This window comes from Rattus norvegicus, chromosome X (genome assembly GCF_021556685.1).
Source record: "Rattus norvegicus strain SHRSP/BbbUtx chromosome X, alternate assembly SHRSP_T2T, whole genome shotgun sequence".
NCBI classification, from domain to species: domain Eukaryota; kingdom Metazoa; phylum Chordata; class Mammalia; order Rodentia; family Muridae; genus Rattus; species Rattus norvegicus.
Window position 1 is genome coordinate 66,669,076 of NC_141554.1, and position 19,845 is coordinate 66,688,920.

Sequence of the window (19,845 nt, forward strand, 5' to 3'; positions counted from 1 at the left end):
CAGGGGAATATGGGGGGCAGTAAGGGGGGATGTATGGGGGGAATACCCATATGGGGGAGGGGGAGCGGAGGGGATAGGGGCTTATGGACAGGAAACCAGGAAAGGGAGTAACATTTGAAATGTAAAGAAATATATCTAATAAAAAATTAAGGGGTTGGGGATTTAGCTCAGTGGTAGAGCGCTTGCCTAGGAAGCGCAAGGCCCTGGGTTCAGTCCCCAGCTCCGAAAAAAAGAACCAAAAAAAAAAAATTTAAAAAAGAAAAAGAAAAACTAGAAACACACAGAAATAAAAGGTAAGTTGTTATGAATAAGAATGCCCTGGGATGGGGCTGGGGATTTAGCTCAGTGGTTAGAGCGCTTACCTAGGAAGCGCAAGGCCCTGGGTTCAGTCCCCAGCTCCGAAAAAAAGAACCAAAAAAAAAAAAAAAAAAAAAAAAGAATGCCCTGGGTTGGGGATTTAGCTCAGTGGTAGAGCGCTTGCCTAGGAAGCACAAGGCCCTGGGTTCGGTCCCAGCTCCGAAAAAAAAGAACCAAAAAAAAAAAAAAAAAAAAAAAGAATGCCACATGTCTAACTATGTAAGAAACCTGGATGGAGCGGGGTGGTGGCGGCAGGGTTGGGGTGGGGATGTGGGAGCGGGGGTATACTCGGAGAATGGAATGGAGTGCTTTCTGTAATGCTCACACAAGCATACAGTGAGTGTCTCCACAGGTATAAAGGGTACGGTGTGTGCTAAATTAGTGGTGGAACCACCAAATCATTAGAAACAAGCAGTTCGGAACACATTTAAAAAAAAAAAAACAAAAAAACAAAAAACAAAAAAACAGATAGTCTTGGTAGTGGTGCAAGCTATTAGTCCCAGCATTCGAGAGGCTGAGGCAAGTGGATCTCTGAGTTCGCGGCCAGCCTGGTCTACAGAATGAGTTCTAAGAGAGCCAGAGCTACACAGAGAATCCCTGTCTCAAACCCCCACCCCCACTCCCAAAAATAATAACCAGACACAGTCTCACTATGTAGCACCGGCTGGCCTGAACTGATTATATATGGCCTCAAACTGGCTATGGAGGCCCGGCTGGCCCTGAAACTCCCAGAGATCTGCCTGCCCCTGGTTGCCGTAGATCAGTTCTTGAAGGACCCGCCAAACAACTTAAATGGTGCACAATGGCCCTGCAGGTTTAACTCCAGTGTAAAATGGTGGCGACAAACTGTAATAAAAAAGTACTGCTTGCGCAAGCTTCCGCCTGATCGCCTTACAAGTTAGATGGACAGCAAGGAACCGCCCACAACGTCTTCCCGCCTTCTCCAGCGGAAGTGGGGACACCGCTGGAAAGGAAGTTTGAGCAAGGACCCTCCTACCCAGAAGGCTTAAGGAGCATGAGGCCTGGAGGAGTGGCGTACGGAGGACGACGCGCGCAAGCACGGCAGCTCCACAACCCTGCGTGTCCACTTCCAGCGCAGAGGGCTACCGGCCTGCACACGGGCAGTGACCTCCGAAGGTATGGGTGTTTTCAGAAACTTGCAAACATTTTGAGGTAGTTTTCGGTTCGCTTTGACTCGTCTTTTCTGTTAAGTCGAGGTCTCTCGGTGCAGCCCAGACGGGCTTTGGCGGCGGCTGAGCGCCAAAAGTACAGTGCAGGAATTGGAGGCGTCCGCCTCACCAGTGGGGAGGTGGGTTTCTTGGGGTCCATATTAAATTCAGGTGTATGCTCCCCTGCAGAGTTGTAGAGTTTTGTAGGACAGTTACTAGAACTGCCATGATTTCGGCCTCTCTCCGCCAACACGTTTTGTTTTTCTTTAAAGGTCCTGATTCTTTTATTGCGTACGATGGAACGAAATTTACAGGAGGCTTTTGAGTGGGCGGATGATATTATTGAATCTGTCCGGCAGCAGCCCCCTCCTTCAAGACTCACGTCCAGTGGGGAAAAGTCTCTTCATGAAAAACTGTATGACATTTATGTTGAAGAATGTGAAAGAGAGGCAGAGGCAGGGGGCCTTCAAAGCAATGTCAACTTGCTAGAGAAGCTTATGAGGAGAGAGGCGTTGCCATGTTTAGTGGTCAATCTGTACCCAGAAAATCAAGGCTATTCTCTCATGCTGAAGGACAAAAGTGGGTCATTTTCAGAGACTTTTAAGTTGCCTTATGAAATAGAGAAATTGCTTGAATACTTGGATGCTGAAGAGTTACCTTCTTTTCTGATTGATGTCCTGGAAAAGTCTCCTGTGAATGTTTTTCACCATGGGTGTGTCATAGCAGAAATCAGAGACTACAGACAATGCAGTGACACCCAACCCCCTGGGGAGATTGGTGAAGAGCCTGCTGTGTCATCTGATGTGTCCTCTGCTTCCTCGACTCCTGCTTACCAAACTCGACACATTCTCTTACGTCCCACGATGCAGAGTCTAGTAAGTGATGTAGAGTCCATTACAAGTGATAACCGTCAGTGGACTGAGGAAGAAAAACTTGAGCTTGAGAGTCAACTGATTTTAGCTACAGCAGAGCCACTGTGTCTGGATCCCTCTGTTGCTGTTGCCTGCACAGCCAACAGACTGCTGTTTAATGAGCAGAAGATGACTGACTCTATGAGACAATGCTTCAAGAGGCGTGCAGCCTCTTCTCTGGATCAAGAGGAGGTGTCATCTGAGTGTACATGTCCCCCTGACCTTACTTCAACAATGACTCCTATCAAAAAACAAGCAAAAATAGGGCCCGATGACCCATATGACTTGATGACTACTGAAATGGATGCCTGGCTGCAGGGACCCAGTGAACTGACCATGCCTTCCGAGATGGAAGCGGAGACATATATGAACGAGGTGCCATCTCTGCTCTTTGATGATGAAGAACCAAGTGTCCTGGAAGTTCCTGAGGTAAAATATGGCTTTATGTTTGATTATGAGGATGACAGTCAGCTATGGGAAATGAATCCAAGTATCATGAAGTCCCTTAATGATCCACTTTTCTCTGCTGACATAGGGCCACTTCCAGAGGACAGAATTGATAGCCACATGTATTTCCCTCACATGTCCCTGGATGATTATTCAGATGATTTCATGGCTAAAGTAGACACTGAGCCTAGTGAGACAGTGGATGTGTGCCAAGGGTCTTTCCAGAGCGAAGATAGGTGTTCAGCCAATATGACACAGGGGTCTAGTAGCTCAGTCTGTCTTCCTCAGCCCTCCCTGGAGGCAAAGCCCGCGACCGGTCTGGTGCCAAAGCCCGAGACCGGTCTGGTGTCAAAGCCCGCGACCGGTCTGGTGTCAAAGCCCGCGACCGGTCTGGTGCCAAAGCCCGAGACCGGTCTGGTGCCAAAGCCCGAGACCGGTCTGGTGTCAAAGCCCGCGACCGGTCTGGTGTCAAAGCCCGCGACCGGTCTGGTGTCAAAGCCCGCGACCGGTCTGGTGTCAAAGCCCGCGACCGGTCTGGTGTCAAAGCCCGAGACCGGTCTGGTGTCAAAGCCCGCGACCGGTCTGGTGTCAAAGCCCGCGACCGGTCTGGTGTCAAAGCCCGCGACCGGTCTGGTGTCAAAGCCCGAGACCGGTCTGGTGTCAAAGCCCGCGACCGGTCTGGTGTCAAAGCCCGCGACCGGTCTGGTGTCAAAGCCCGAGACCGGTCTGGTGTCAAAGCCCGAGACCGGTCTGGTGTCAAAGCCCGAGACCGGTCTGGTGCCAAAGCCCGCGACCGGTCTGGTGTCAAAGCCCGCGACCGGTCTGGTGTCAAAGCCCGCGACCGGTCTGGTGTCAAAGCCCGCGACCGGTCTGGTGTCAAAGCCCGCGACCGGTCTGGTGTCAAAGCCCGCGACCGGTCTGGTGCCAAAGCCCGCGACCGGTCTGGTGTCAAAGCCCGCGACCGGTCTGGTGTCAAAGCCCGCGACCGGTCTGGTGCCAAAGCCCGCGACCGGTCTGGTGTCAAAGCCCGCGACCGGTCTGGTGTCAAAGCCCGCGACCGGTCTGGTGCCAAAGCCCGCGACCGGTCTGGTGCCAAAGCCTGCAACTGGTCTGGTGCCAAAGCCCAAAATGGGTCTGACGTCATCCTCAGTGTTAGAGCAGGGAAGCAGAATTCCTCCACCACTTGCGCTTACCCATGTCTCTAAACAGGGCTCCTCAAATGTCAGCTGTGGTGAAGGGGCACCACCTGCTCCTAAGAAAACCACCGTGGTTCATCAAACCATTGTGGGCATGAGCAGAGTTAGCACCCTTCCTCCAGCTCTCCAATCTAATGCTAGGTCATCAGAAAACAAGCCAAAAGTCCAGCACCCTACCTGCACCACTAGCACAAATGTGATCAATTTGGTAAAGTCTATAAAAAAACCTAGTTTGGTGGGTAATTCAGCCCAGGTCATAGGCTGCCCCACTAGTGTCCCGGCTGCTGAAGGAATCACTCAAAATAGCCTTCTACCAACCAGACAGCAGCCACCTAAGCCAGCACAGCGTCCCGTGAAGTCACCTATGCAACTGATTATAAATAATACGGCAAGTCCCTTAACTGTAAAGCTTCCCCCAGGCTCTATCATTTTGCGCCCAGAGCCTCAGAAGTCATCCCAGGGACAGCCACAGCAGATATATGTATTGATTCCAAAACAGCCGCAGACACCCAGGGTTTCTGTCCCCCCACAGCCAGTGCCACCAGCTTCCTCTCAAGGGTCTAATAATCAGCAGTTGTCCTTGCCAACTCAGCAAACTAGTCGCCTTAGTACTGCGCAAACTGGTCTCCTTAACACTGGTGGGGCCAGAGGGGTTCAACCAATCCAGACATCTGTGGTGTGTCAGGTAGGCTCCACCCAGCAGACTCGAAGGCAGAATGCTCATTCACAGAACTTGGCGCTCTCTACTACCCTAGTACAGCCGAGGCAGACTCAGAGTCAGAATGTGCAGCTGAGAATCATACCACGCATAATAACTGTGGGCAGACCAGGCACTCAGTGCTCTGACTGTGGGCATGCAGCTGGTGAACCCAGTGATAGAAGAACAGGAGGCCCACCAAACACCCCAAAATCCTAAGTCCTAATTCTCTTTAAAATGCACCAACATTGAGCTAAATCAGTTCTCAGTTTTTACTTCATCACTGGCAGTTTGAATATTACAGTTTAAAATGCAAAAATAAAACCCTACAATACCCAAGTTTTACATAGAAATTGCTTTCAATATAGCCCTGTTTATTGTTGTGTCCCAATGTTTAGACCCTTCCAGATTGTCATTAGATAAATATTAAAACTGCAGTAATATGAGGCTGACTAAATGGCCCAGCACTTAAGAGCACTTGCTCTTTCAAGGACTGGAGTTTGGTTCCTAGCACCCATGTCAGGCAGCTTGCTCGCAGCCTGTCTGTAAATCCAGCTCCAGAAAATCTGACATGTGTCTGGCCTCTTTGAGGACTGACATGCATGCACCCCTCCCACACACATATAATTTAAAAATAAAATAGGAACTGCAGATATAGCTTAGTGGTTAAGAGCATTTGTGGCTCTTGTACAGGAACCAGGTTTAATTTTCATCACCCACCTGGTGAATCCAGTGATAGAAGAACAGGAGGCCCACCAAACACCCCAAACATCTTTTAAATACATTTTGAGGGGATCTGACACCTTCTTTTGATTTGTGTGGGCACCAGGTACCCATATGGTGCACATACCCACAGACAAACTCCAAAGCACATAAAATAAACTCAGTATATCTTTTGATTTTTAAGTTAATAAATTAAGGCTTATTTGTAAATGGTGATTTAACAAACATGCATTTTGCTGTTTTAACAGTTTTTTGAAGGAGGAGTATATCCTTTCTTTTTTCTTTTTTTTCTTTTTTTCTTTTCGGAGCTGGGGACCGAACCCAGGGCCTTGCGCTTGCTAGGCAAGCGCTCTACCACTGAGCTAAATCCCCAACCCGAGTATATCCTTAATGACTTTTTTTTTAACTTTTGGAGACAGGGTTTTTCTAGGTAGCTCTGGTTGTCATGAACTCACTGTGTAGACCAGGGTGGCCCAAAACTCACAGATGTCCACCTGCCTCTGTCTCCGGAGTGCTGATGGTAAAGGTGTGAACCACCACCTGGCCCGATTAGGGTTGTCACACTGAAATTGAGGACAGCCGAGGCCTGCAGTCCTGTGCAAGGGAGCCCATGGCAGCCTTGTCTGATGAGCATCCCAGCCCTCGGAAGGTTTGCCCTGCAGCCAGTGCTCTGGCAGACCCCAGCTCCCCTCCAGGCCCTACCACTGGCCTGGAAAAGGCCATCTGGGCTGGCTCGCTGTGGCTCTCCTTGTGAAGCCACTTACATGTTTTAGAACATTCTAGGTCAATGGCACAGAGGATATAAGCAAGCACTTAGAACTTGGTCTTGCAGACTGGTTCTTCAGTGCCCACAGCTGTCTGAGGCTGTTAAGTGGGCCGTCCTCCTCTTCTGCCCCCATCCCCACCCCGTTTACTCCTCATCAATTGTTCCACACTCCCTGCCTGCTCACCCCATCTCAGTGTCCTTGTTTCAGTGGACTGGGCTGCTCTGCCCTTAGAGGGTTGAGGTTTATCAGTTCTGTAACAAACATCTGTCCACATGAAGGTGCAGTTCCTTAGCATTCGTGACATTGGCAATGCTGTGCAGCCAGCCCTCTGTGTGTTTCCAAAACATGCTCGGCACTTCAAAGAAGTCCTGGACCCATTAAGCACTAAGCAGGAAGCCATCCTCCCCTCCCCCGTCCCCTCCCCCCTTCCCCCTCCGCCAGCCACTGGCAACCACCGATTTGCTTTGTGTCCCTATGAATTGAATTATTCCCAGTGTTTATATATATATATATATTAGTTGAATTTTACAGTGTTTTAGATATACAACTTTGTACCTTTTGTGTCTGCCTTTTTGCCTGGAAGGGCTTAATGTTCATTCATGCTGTACTGTGTAGAACTTCCATCCTCAGTCCCTTGTCTGTATATGGCCTGATCTGTTTCTCCATGTCTGGGCTGTTGCTGCCTTTTGGCTGTTGTGGGTGGTGGTGCTGCCTCAGTCATGGACAGGCGCTATTTTACTGCTTGGGTCTTGTTCTTTTGTAACTCTGAAGGATAACCTGCCTACATGAAATTTGCCTCTGTAAGCAAGTGCACGTGTATGTTTGTTTGCCTTTTTCTCTAAGAAGAAATGGAAACTTGGTCTGTCAGTTCTGAAAGAGGTTAGCAAAGGGACAGGTGACTGTGATCGTCACCAGCATAAACCCTTACTGAGGTCCTGCCTGTGCTCTTCAACAAAGATCTGACCACCTTCGAGCACGCTGGTCACATTGGCCACCAGAGAGAGATCAAGCTGGCGGGAGCATCCTGGACATTGCTGGGAGCAGGTGCCTGTCCTTGGAAGCAGTGAACTGGTCCAGTGAGCAGTTGCAAAGAACTTAAGCTCAGCCTTCAGAGTCAAGCAGATCTGACCTCAGTGCGCTGCCAGTTTTGCTGTCCTTCCTCCTTTAGCTCTGTAAGTGGTCCATTCAGGTACAATAAGCAGAATGGTTGGCTCCAGTGATGTACCCTTCCTTTTCAGACAGACAAATAAATTCACCTTTGTTTCCAGTTACCGTTTAGTGGCATCTGTTTATTTCCCCTCCAGTGGTCTCCATTGTGGTGACAGTTTGACTCTATCCAGGGTCCTGTTCCCATATTTCTCATCCCCCAACTGACAGCAATCTTTGTCTTTGTTGAATGAAACAGGCATCACTGAAATGCCACCAGACCATCCTGTTGGTTAGAGAAAGATGAGTCTTACTGGTAAGGAACACAATGGTTTTTGCAGTCTTTTTATTTTGAGGTTATAATACAATTTTATCATTTCCCCTTGCCTTTCCCCCACTTAGCCCCTGCTCCATATACCCCTCCTTGCGTTCTTTCAAATTCGTGGCCTCCTTTTTCATTAATCATTAGTACATGTGTGTATATGCATATATATCCCTAAATGACACTTGTATGTATGTTTTTGGGGCTGACCATTTGCTCATGGGTCACTAATTAGTGTGCTCTTCCCCAGGGAAGACTATTTCCCTCACTGTCAGCATTCCTTAAATACCTATAGTTTTTTGTATAGAGTTGAGATCTTATTGTTAATAGTGTTTTTTTAATTATAGTGTGTGTATGCATGCGTGTGCGCACACGTGCACACACAGACTCATGCATGTGCATGTATACCAGCCACACTGAACATGGATCAGTCAGAGGACAACATATGGGAGTCAAGTTTTATCCCCCCACCTTCGTGTCCCAAAGGTCGAACTCAGATCACCAAGTTTAACAGCAACTAAACCAAGTTTAGTGCTGAGCCACCTTACCAGTCCTGTAGTGGTGTTTAAAATAAATATCCATTTTTGGTAAAATTGAATACAATAGTCCTTCATATCCAGGATGTTCATATATCATCTGAAAGAAAATATACTCAACTGCTTGAAACACCTAGGCCATAAAATATAGAATACATACACCCTTTGCCCATTCTCAGTATGTGAAAGGTACAGTTCTGTTTATGATTTTTTTTCATCTAGTCCTTGAAAGGAGAGCACCCTCACAGAGGCAAAAGGAATGGGGGAAAGGGGATGGAATGGGGGGTTAGAGGGGTAACCAGGAAGAGCGATTATCATTTGAAATGTAAATGAATAAAATGATTAATAAAAAAGAAAGAAGAACCCCATACAGGTGGGGTTTGTTGCTGTTGTTGTTTTAAAGGAAGCAAGGTGGCGGCCTAAATCATGTGCTCAGAGTTACCCAGCTAAGAAGGCCCAGAGCCCAGATTTGCATTCTTTCCCATGCCATCTCACTGCCTCACTAATGGCAGACTAGCCACTTGGGCAGATTTACACAGCAAAGCTATTGCCAGAATGACTTCAAGTACATAAGAGCTGTTCTTTTCAAATAGTTGTTACTGGAGCTCGTCCTGCTCACCTATAGATTCTTGCATTTCCTGGTGAGAGTATAAGGTATTAGTGGCAGACCAAATCTTAATGATGGTTATCACCTTGCTCTGCCCTCTTGAGTTGCCTGTTAGTGGCATGTTCTTTGGGGATAGGCCTAATGGCTGGTCAGTCCTGGTGAATCAACATTTCCATTTTGGCACCATAAATTTTGATTATAACAGGCACGGTTAGTAAACTACTTTTTTCTTTAGGGTCTTTTGTGTTCCTTTAGCTGAAGTCTACCTGTGTGACTTAATGTCGCAAATGTAAGCAAATCTATTGGTACATCCTTTATAACATCAATTTTATTATTTTGAGTTTCTTGTGCATCAATGGAAGCACCTATCAATAAAAATGGAACACTAAAACTCCAACGTTTCAGGAGTCTGAGGTGTGAGGTAGGAGGATTGATTGTCTGTAGTTCAAGGCTGGGCCTGGGCTACAAAGTGAAGCCCAGTCCCAACACTGCTCCATAAAACAGATCTATGAAGGTCCTTAAGATTTTTATCCTGTTCGTAAGACAAGTTAGCCTGCTATCATTTCATGGATGCTAGAAGAAAACACAGGAATATCTAGTCAATACAAAGGACTTTATTAAGTACAATGTGGTAAGCAGCATGAGATACAGGTTTGCATTCATTCCTTTCTCCCTTAAGTCCCATGAAGGCAACATGGACCCAGGTAAGTGTTGTACATGTAGTGAAAATGTGTCACAGCTGAGGAAAACAAGCATAGGCAATAGCAATGTTTCATTATTTTTCAGATTTATTTGTTTTGCATGTTTGAGCATCTGCTGGCATGCATATCTGTACCACATGTGTGCCTGCAGAGGTTAGAAGGTAGCATCCGATCGATCCCTTGGAACGAAAGTTGTGGATAATTGGGAGCCCCTATGTGGGTGCTGGGAACTGAACCCCAGGCCCTCTTCAAAAGCAGCAAGTTCTTTTAACCACTGGACTGTCCCTCTAGTCCCAGGAAACGGTGGAGTTTTAAAAAATTGCAAAATGGCCCATCCTGCTCTTGAGAGAAGTGTTTTTGCCTATAAGAGCATATCCTCTATCTCCTAAGGCTTTCCACTATGCAAACATCTAAGAAAGTGGGTTTAGAGGCCTAGAGATAGCTCAGTGCTGGTATTTCCTTCAGGTCTACTTTGGAACCAGATAGGTATATGGTGTACATACATACATACATACATACATACATACATACATACATACATACATGATATAGGCAAACATTCATACACAGGGAACAAGAATATTTGTCTTCTGGATTCTGTGGTCACCCCCAACACATGCACCTACATACAGATACACAGAGAGAGGGGGAAAGGGGGGAGAGAGAGAAAACTAAGGAATATTAAAATATAATTTTTCAAAAGAATGATGGAGGGACTGGGGCAGAGCACTCCCTTAACTTGTATGAATCCCTGAGTAAGATTTCTAGTGCTAAAAGCCAAGCAAAAATATCAGGGGGGTCTGGGGAGACAGCTCACATGGTAATGTGCTTGCCTTGCAGACATTAGAACCTGAGTTCAGTCCCCAGAATCCACATTTAAAAAAACAAATACAAAAACAGGCTTCTTGATATACACTGCTGATCCTGGCACTGTGGAGGTAAAGACATGAACACCCCTGGGGCTCCATGGCCAGCCAGTCAAGCCTACTTGGAAAGCTCTGGGCCAGTGAGAGATCTTGTCAAAAAGTGAAATAGATGTCTCTTCAGCAGCAGTTCTCAAACTTGAGTCATGCGTTCTGACTCTTGGGAAGCCTCTTATCTCCAAAAATATTTACATTATAATTCATAACAGTAGCAAAGAAAATAATTTTGTGGTTGGGGGTCAGCACAACATGAGGAACTGTATTAAAGGATCAGCAGCAGTAGGAAGGCTGAACACTACTGCTCTAGAGGAATGGCACTTAATTAAACTCATGCCCTGGCCTCCACATGCATATGTGCACATAAGCACACATACCAGTACATACATGCAAAACAATGATAGAGGGGACCAAGTGTGGTAGCACAGGTCTATAATCCCAATATTGGAGGCTGGAGGATCAGGAGTTCAAGGCCTATCTGTGCTATGTGCAATCTTGCCTTTAAAAATTATAAGATAAAAACGAAAATAAAAGGGCACCTGACTAGCTCACATGAATTTTGATTCCCCAACAGCTCAAATGATTGTCAGAGAGGCACAGTTTAAAGAAAGGATTTTATCATAAACGTGCCTTTAATAACATAGCTAACTATATAGAAATTATAAAGAAGAAAATCTGGGATCTAGTCTTTGAAAATGTCCACTTTTACAGGTCAGGAAGAATATATGCTGGAAAAAAGAGTGACAAATAGACGGATGGGGGAGGGGCGGGAGGTGGAGAAACTCCCATGGTTAAAACACTTGCTTTGCAAACCTGAGGACCAGAGATCAAAAGATCCACAGAACCCAAACCCAGATACATGCAGGTGGGTGTGGCAGCCCACCTGCAATTCCTACAAAACCAGACTGTCAGAACAAAGTAGCTGGCTAGCCATACCAAAAAGCTTTGGGTTTGATTGAGAGACCCTGCCTCGATGAATGAGGTTTGGAAGAGAGACCGAGGATAATACTCAACCTCCGGTCTCCACATACCTGTGTAACACATGTGAATGCGCAAACTTACACACATACACATGCAGACCACATACATGTGAAAAATATAAAAAGAGCTGGAAATGGTCATAAAATTCTCATACCCACAAAAGACACCTCCGCTTACCCCACCCCACCAGCAACAGAGCTCATACTGAGTTCCCAATCCGGCCCAGCTCTGGTCAGAAAGGACAGGCCCTAGGTAATGATTCTCTTGCTTGTGGGGAGTTTTGCTGCAGTGGGCTTTTGCTGTTCTCCAACATCTGCAATTTGAAACAGATTGTAATTGAGATGCACAGTGCTGAATGGGATTCTTTTTTCTAAATGGGAATTTTGTAGGCTTGGAGTGTGGTTAAGAAAAGAACAGCTGCCCAATGTATGGGTGACATTGTGGAACACACTAGAATGTGGAAATAACAAGAGTGTGCCCATTATTTCCCATTAAGAGATCCATTTAACATTCTCAGGCTTAAAATGTCTGCCTATCTTAAGACAATTCCTACCCGACACAAGTCCTTTCTATGGCCCAATCAAGAATCTGTTCTTACTGTAAAATTGTGATGATAATTTTGGAGAATCTCCCTAATATCTACAGGAATTACAACTGTTTAATATTGGCAAATGCAAGTCCCTGTTCTGTGACTTTATATACTGACTTTTCCCTCACCCACTAAAAGATGCACGCACGTACGCACATCCGCACCACACACACACACGCACGCACGCACGCACGCACGCACATCCCCACCACACACTTGTCCACACTGCACGCAGGCGCAGGCGCTCGAGTGCGCGTGCGCGCGCGCACACACACACACACACACACACACACACACACACACGCACACGCACACACGCACGTCAGCACCACACCTCACGCACACATGCACGTCCACGTGCACGCACATCTGCACCGGAAGCGCTTACGCACACACGTCTGCACCGGAAGCGCTTACGCACGCACGTCTGCACCACCCCTTACGCACGCACGTCCACACTGCGCGCGCACGTCCACACCACATGCACGTCCGAATGCATGACTTGTTTTCTGAAACAGGCAGCATTTTTTTCTGAAAGAAAAATTGCGCCTAACAAAATGCATGGTGATTTCAATGTCTCTTAAGTTTCTGTCCCTCCCTGTTCCAGGTTTTCCTGATGCTTTTAATTAAAGGGTATGAAAGGAATTGGAGCTAGAGGCTAAAATGCAGCTGTCCTCATTTGAAATGAAACAAGATTAACGATAAGGTTGATGCCCCCAGCAACCTTTCCTGGTTAATTGTACTATTTTATTGAGTAAGATATTTGAAAGTAGCTAACAGCATTCATGTCACTCACGAATTCTCTTGGCCAAAAAAGAAAAGTAATACAACCCAAATAAAGCACCATGTACCAAGTGTGGTCCTAAGATGATCAGCACTGCCATCTCTGGGAGCTCATTAAAAATGCTGGCCCTCTCCTGGGGAATGGAGAGATGGTTCAAAGGTTAAAAGTATTGATGGCTTAGTGTCTGAGAGATCTCGGGGGTCCAAGTCAGTTGAGACTGCTGGTCTTCCTGTGGGATCGACCTCCTCCTCAGCTTCTTCCGGCCTTTCCCTAATTCAACCAGTCAGCATACACTAGCTATTCTGAAGCCCCAACACATAATACAGCAGAGGAATGCCTGTCTGCCCTCAGTGAGAGAAGATGCACCTAACTTGAGGCCCCAGGGAATGCGGAGGCCTGGTGGGGTTGGGGGAGGAGGAAATCCTCTTGTTGGTGGGGCGAGGAAGAATGGGATAAGGAACTGTCAGAGGACAGAACGGGAGGGGGATAACAACTAGACTGTAAAAAGAGATTAAATATTTAAAAAAAAAGGGGGGGGAGTATTGGTGGCTCTCGCAGAGGACCAGAGTTCAATTCCCAGTACCCACATGGCAGCTCACAAGTGTTTGTAACTTCAGACCCGGAAGAACCAACACACATATTTCTGGCCTCCACAGGCATCACACACAGAAGCTACACAGACATACATGCAGACAAAACACCCATCCGCACTCTGTGTGAATACTTTTTTTTTTTTTTAAAGAAATTCAGGCTTCCAAGCTGGAGATACAGCTCAGCAGTTAAGAGCACTTGTTGCTCTTACAAAGTTTCCAACACCCACATGGTGGCTTATTTCCTCCCACAACTCCAGTTCCACAGAACTAACATCTTCTTCTGACCTCCATGAGTATCAGGCATGCAGGTAAAACACTGATTGGGGGGCGGGGGGAGGAGAGAGAGAGAGAGAGAGAGAGAGAGAGAGAGAGAGAGAGAGAGAGAGAGAGAGAGAGAGAGAGAGAGATATGAAAGCTTTCAGGCCAGGGAGGCCACTCAGTTGGTAGACCGCTTCTCTAACATGCAGAAAGCCCTGAGTTCACTCAGCAGTACATTAACAAGGTGCAGTGGTGCCAGGTGTGGTGACAGATGCCTTTAAACCTAGCCCTCGGGAGCCAGAGGCAGGTATTTGAGATCTGGCCTACATAATGAGTTCCAGGATCGACAGAACTATGTCTCAAACAAAAAAAAATTTTTTTCAAATTTTAAAATTAGAAAAAAGAAACAGGCTAGGATAATATATGCCTATAATCCTGGCCCTTGGGAGGTCGATAAAGGAATATCAGAAATTCAAAGTCTTTCTGGCTTTATAGTGAGTTCAAGACCATCCTGTTTAGGGAAGGGGAAAGAAGGAAGAGAGAAGAGACAGAGAGAGACAGACTTGCAAGCTATCTTCCGATACCCCAGAACCTCTAAGTTGGAATGAGCACTTTGACAAGACCCCTTCATGGAGTCTGAGAGGCACTGCTCTGGAAAATCTGGCAAGTGACAAAGAATTCAGAATCCCATGCCTGCCCCAGTAGGATGAGGTCTGGCCCTCGGCAGCTTTACTCTATTCTCCCCTCCACCGGCCTGCTCCCAGCCGAGATCTGGACAGTACTAACTACACTGTTGCACTGATAGCTAGGAGTGACATGAGATTTTTCACATTAAATTTAAATTGCTTAAAGGCTGAGGCTGTGTCTCATGTACCTGTCACCTAAAACTAGTGGTGCAGTTTGTGTCTCCTTCTCTTTAGCCATCCTTTCCTGTGTCTCATGTGTATACTTTCTAGGACCTCGCCTAAAAAGTATTAACACTGATTTTCAATATATGGAACATCAATCTCCAATACCCAAAACCAAAATTTTTAATTAGGATTAAAAATTAAATTACACTAGCCACATTTCAGTGCTCAGGAGCCTCGTGCTGCTAATGGCTACTCTTTTTAATAGCACAGCTATAAAATATCTCTGTTAACACAGGAAGCTCTATATTAGCCACTTGTCTCATGAATTCTGTCTTGGCTGGCCACTGGAATCAACCAGCCACCATTTGTCTGCTTAAGTATTTAATTCAGAATGCTTCCTGTTTTAGGCCTCACTATGTAGACATTTTACCCTCAACAGAACTTAGCCCAATGTTTCTACTAAGAACATCATTAGGAAAACCAAGCACTTAATTACTTTTATTAATTATTTGCTTATAGTACAGAGGCGAATGCCAGCAGCAAACCACTGAACTGAGAATAGGACCCCCGTTGAAGGAATCAGAGAAAGAACTGGAAGAGCTTGAAGGGGCTCAAGACCCCGTATGTACAACAATGCCAAGCAACCAGAGCTTCCAGGGACTAAGCCACTACCTAAAGACTATACATGGACTGACCCTGGACTCTGACCTCATAGGTAGCAATGAATATCCTAGTAAGAGCACCAGTGGAAGGGGAAGCCTTTGGTCCTGCTAAGACTGAACCCCCAGTGAACTAGATTGTTGGGGGGAGGGCAGTAATGGGGGGAGGATGGGGAGGGGAACACCCATAAAGAATGGGAGGGGGAGGGATTAGGGAGATGTTTGCCCGGAAACCGGGAAAGGGAATAACACTCGAAATGTATATAAGAAATACTCAAGTTAATAAAAAAAATATTTGCTTATTATTTATTTCAGTATCAGGGATTGAATCCTGAGGCTTATAGTCCAGGTCTATCTATCTGTATTTCTTTCCCTCCTTCCTTTTTCCTTTCTTTCTTTCTTGGAAACAAGATCTCACTATTTTCCCAAGCTGAACTTATATCCTTGATCCTCGTGCCAAGATTACAGGTGTGCCTGTCACCATGACCAGCTCTGAGTTCATATCTTAATCCTGATAAAAGTGTCATATATTTTGGGTTCAGTTGCCTTGGTCATGATGTCTTGTCACATCAGTAGAACAGTAACTAAGACATGGATTAAGTAAGCTAAAAGCAGTTTAGGGTTTCAGATCCTACATAGACAATTCGGGGATGTGATATTTTGCTAATAAAAACATCACAGAACGGGGTTGGGGATTTAGCTCAGTGGTAGAGCACTTGCCTAGCAAGCGCAAGGCCCTGGGTTCGGTCCCCAGCTCTGAAAAAAAGAGAAAAAGAAAAAAAATCACAGAACACTAAGAACACTGTAGATAAATCTCAGTGACACACTCGCCTCACATGCATAAGGTCCTAGGTTCAGTTCCTAGAGCCACAAAAAGATGAAAGAAAAAATATTACTAAGACTTTAAAAGCTTCTCTACAACCGTTATGTTATTTCTCTGTTTTGGAATATTTGATCACACTGTGAACCCTGAAGTTGTGTTAATTACTGAAAAAAGCTTTTTCTAGTTGTGGTATAGCTGTGCCCTTAGCACACACCACTCAAGAGAAAACAGAGGAAAGAGAAGCTACTTAAGGGAGGGCGGGAGAAGGGGGAAGGGGGAAGGGGGAAAGAGGAAGAGGGAGAGGGAGAGAGGGAGAGGGAGAGAGAAGACAACTTTACCAGGACAATTATAGAAAGAGAGGCTTCAGAGAGAGAGAGAGACAGAGACAGAGACAGACAGAGACAGAGACAGAGACAGAGACAGAGAGACAGAGAACAAGCTAGACACAAGTGAAAACAGAGTGAGCCTGAGAATGAGAAAGAGCTAGAAGATGAGAACAGATAGCTAGAGACCAAGCAGAGCAACCCAGGAGAAGCTCAGAGAAGCCAGACTGAATCAGTGTGCATGGGGAGGAGTTTGAGCCAGAGCAGCTGAGTTGAAGCAGCCAGCCAGAGTTCAGAAAGGAGAAAGGGGTGAGCTTAGGCCCAGATAAGAATGTGTGGAGGCTAGAAGCTTCCAGGACTAGGCCTAGATTAGCAGGTAGAGGCAGTAAGCCTCAGAGATGACAATTAATGCAGGAGAGTAAACATTACTTTTACATTTCTTTAAAAAATATTTTTTCTAGAAACACGATCTTTTCCTTCCATTTATGCTGAGAACCTGATTTTTACATAGACCACCTAGCCTAGTTCTTCTGATAGTGCTTAAAACTATCAGAAAACTACATCTCAGCCCGGTGGTGGGGGTGCACGCCTTTAGTCCCAGCACTCCAGAGACAGAAGTGGGTGGTTCTCTGAGTTTGAGGCCAGTCTGGTCTACAGAACAAGTAGGACAGCTAGGGCTATACAAAGAAACCCTGTCTCAAAAAACAACAACAGAAAGACTAAAGGAAAGGCCATCCAGAGACTGCCTCACCTGGGGATCCATTCCATATGTAGTCACCAAACCCAGTCACTATTGCTGATGCCAAGAAGTGCTTGCTGACAGGAGCCTGATATGGGTGTCTCCTGAGGGGCTCTGCCAGAGCCTTTCTGATACAGATGAGGATGTTTGCAGCCAACCACTGGGTTGAGCACAGGGACCCCAACAGAGGAGTTAGGGAGAGGACTGAAGGAGCTGAAGGAGATTTGCAACCCCAGAGGAAGAACAACAATATCAACCAACCAGACCTCCCAGAGCTCCCAAGGACTAAACCACCAACCAAATGGCTCCAACCACATATGTAGCAGAGGATGGCATTGTCTGGCATCAGTAGGAGAGGAGGCCCTTGGTCCTGTGTAGGGGAATGCCAGGGTGTTGTGGTGGGAGTGGCTGGGTGGGGGGAGCACCTTTGTGGAGGCAGGGGAGGGAGGGGAGAATGGGAGAGGGGGGAACCTGGAAAGGTGATAACATTTGAAATGTAAATACATAATCTATCCAATAAAGAAAAGGAGAGAGAAATACATCTCTCTAGATGACTCCATTCCCAGTAGAATATACCAAAATACGATTTCCACATGCCTGCCTTCTGCCTTCTGCCTTCTGCCTTCTTGGGGGTTCTAGTTTGTCTCACATGTTTTTCATACAAGTAACACATCTTCAGTCTTGGTTCTTTCCATGGCAGGGATGCTCTAGTCACCCAGATTGGAATAGCAATGTCCTGTGTTATTTCTGGTTCACAAGTATCTGTCCACTTGAAACCCTAAGATTACTCTCTAAGAGTCACCCAACTCTGTTACCTCCAGAGAATAGCTCTTTAGGGACAGTAGCGTAGTCACATATTATCATGTTATCTCCTTGAGCCAGATCCAAGCCCTGAAATTTCAGCTCCACTTAATATCGAACCACAAATCATGAAAAGCATTTTCCTTCCAGTCAAGCATCCCTTGACCAAAGTGTACTTGAACTCCTTCTCCATTTGGGATTAGTAATTCCCAATGAGGCCGAAATCTAGACTAGTGAGAAAACCAATAGCCCCATATGGCTAGCCATTGTCCTTCTAGAGATGGGACTAGGATGACGGTAGGTAAGATACTCACTCTCAAGGGTTATACAACTGTAGACATAAATGGTTATTTATTTACTTGTTTATTTATGTATTTATTTTTATGTGCATGGGTGTTTTGCCTGCATCCATGTCTCTGTGAAGGTGTCAGATCTTGGAGTTACAAACAGTGATGAGCTGACATGTCGATGCTGGGAATTGAACCCAGATCCTATGGAAAAGCAGTCAGTGCTCTCAACCCCCAAGCCATCTCTCCAGCCCAACATAAATCTTTTAAAATATATATGGGTTATTTGCTGCAGGGTCTGAATATGGAAATCACTATGTAGTCCTGGCTGGCCTAGAAATCACTGTGTAGATCAGGCTGGCCTCCAAATCTGTCTGCTTCTGCCTTCTAGGAGCCACACAACTTGGCTTTCTTTGTTTTTTAAAAAAATTTGCGGGGTTGGGGATTTAGCTCAGTGGTAGAGCGCTTGCTTAGCAAGCGCAAGGCCCTGGGTTTGGTTCCCAGCTCCGAAAAAAAAAGAAAAAGAAAAGAAAAAAGAAAAAAATTTGCATTCATCTCAGATTCTTTTGCTCAAACAATTTTTCAAAATACTGGTAACTGATGATATTTTTGCCTTTAAGGGTTTTAAAAAACATTTAGCACTACATTAAATTTTTACACTAGTGGCTAACTTAATTTCACCTTAGTCCCAAGCTCCTGCCCTGGCAGTCAGGTTCCCTTAGTCCCTATTCAAACGGAGCCTGATGTACCCTCTCCTGTCATCAAGCTATATCAATCATAAACCCATAGCATCTAATGACCGAGGAGGCCCTAGTTACACTGACATTGCTCAGCACAGTGTTATATTCTGTTTAATTTCCACAAACTGTAACTTGCTAAACAGTTTCCCATAAAATAGCGGCCATTTTAAAAAGAGGGATGTGGGGTATGAGACTATGTTTGAGACAGGAGAAAGAAAAGAAGAAAATGGGGTTGGGGATTTAGCTCAGTGGTAGAGCGCTTGCCTAGGAAGCACAAGGCCCTGGGTTCGGTCCCCAGCTCTGAAAAAAAGAACCAAAAAAAAAAAAAAAAAGAAAAGAAAAGAAGAAAATGCCAAGGTTTGAAACCAGTGCCTATTCAGTTTTCTTTCACAATTCTGATGCTAAGTAGCTGGCAACAAAGAGGCGTGGGCAGAAACTCACAAGGAACTCACCTGTAGACCATACCAAATTAGCTTTGTGTTGCTAAACATTGCCAGCAAATCATTGCTTCAGGGGTCCCGGGAGATGTTTCCTCCAATATAAGAGGGAATCAGGATTAGAGCTGGATAGGCGGATGTGAAGGAATTCAGAGGAAACTTTAAGAAAGTGTTAGTATGTCCTGGGTTCCATGTCGTCAGGACACAGATAGTTTGCAATCTTGTGTTTCACAGGTCAGGAGAATTAAGACAGAGCTCAAATTGTCAGTGTTAAAAGAGCTGGCCCCGTTCAAGAGTGGCCTTTTTTTCTGTCCAGTTCCAAACAGGTGGCCTTCTTGGGACATTATTTCCCCTGAGTGCTTTTGTGTGTGTACCTGAAAGCATCGTGGCCTCACTCCCAGCAGGGCTGAGTTTCACTTTCTTACCCATGGACAACCGGTAGTCAGCTGAGCCTGAAGGACTTTATGCTGAGGGGTTCCGG

At 45.9% G+C, this 19,845-nt stretch overlaps 1 protein-coding gene across 2 annotated transcripts in view; it reads left to right on the top strand.

Moving 5' to 3' along the window:
• Positions 1 to 1,407: 1,407 nt before the first annotated feature.
• Supt20hl1 (Supt20h like 1) overlaps positions 1,408 to 19,845 on the top strand; it is a 50,468-nt gene continuing 32,030 nt past the window's right edge. Inside the window, 2 exon segments of one of the 2 annotated variants that reach the window (NM_001037211.1) lie at positions 1,408 to 1,494; positions 1,799 to 2,866. In NM_001037211.1, coding sequence (NP_001032288.1) covers positions 1,823 to 2,866 — 1,044 coding nt within the window. In that variant the 5' untranslated portion in view covers positions 1,408 to 1,494; positions 1,799 to 1,822. 2 annotated transcript variants of the gene reach the window in all.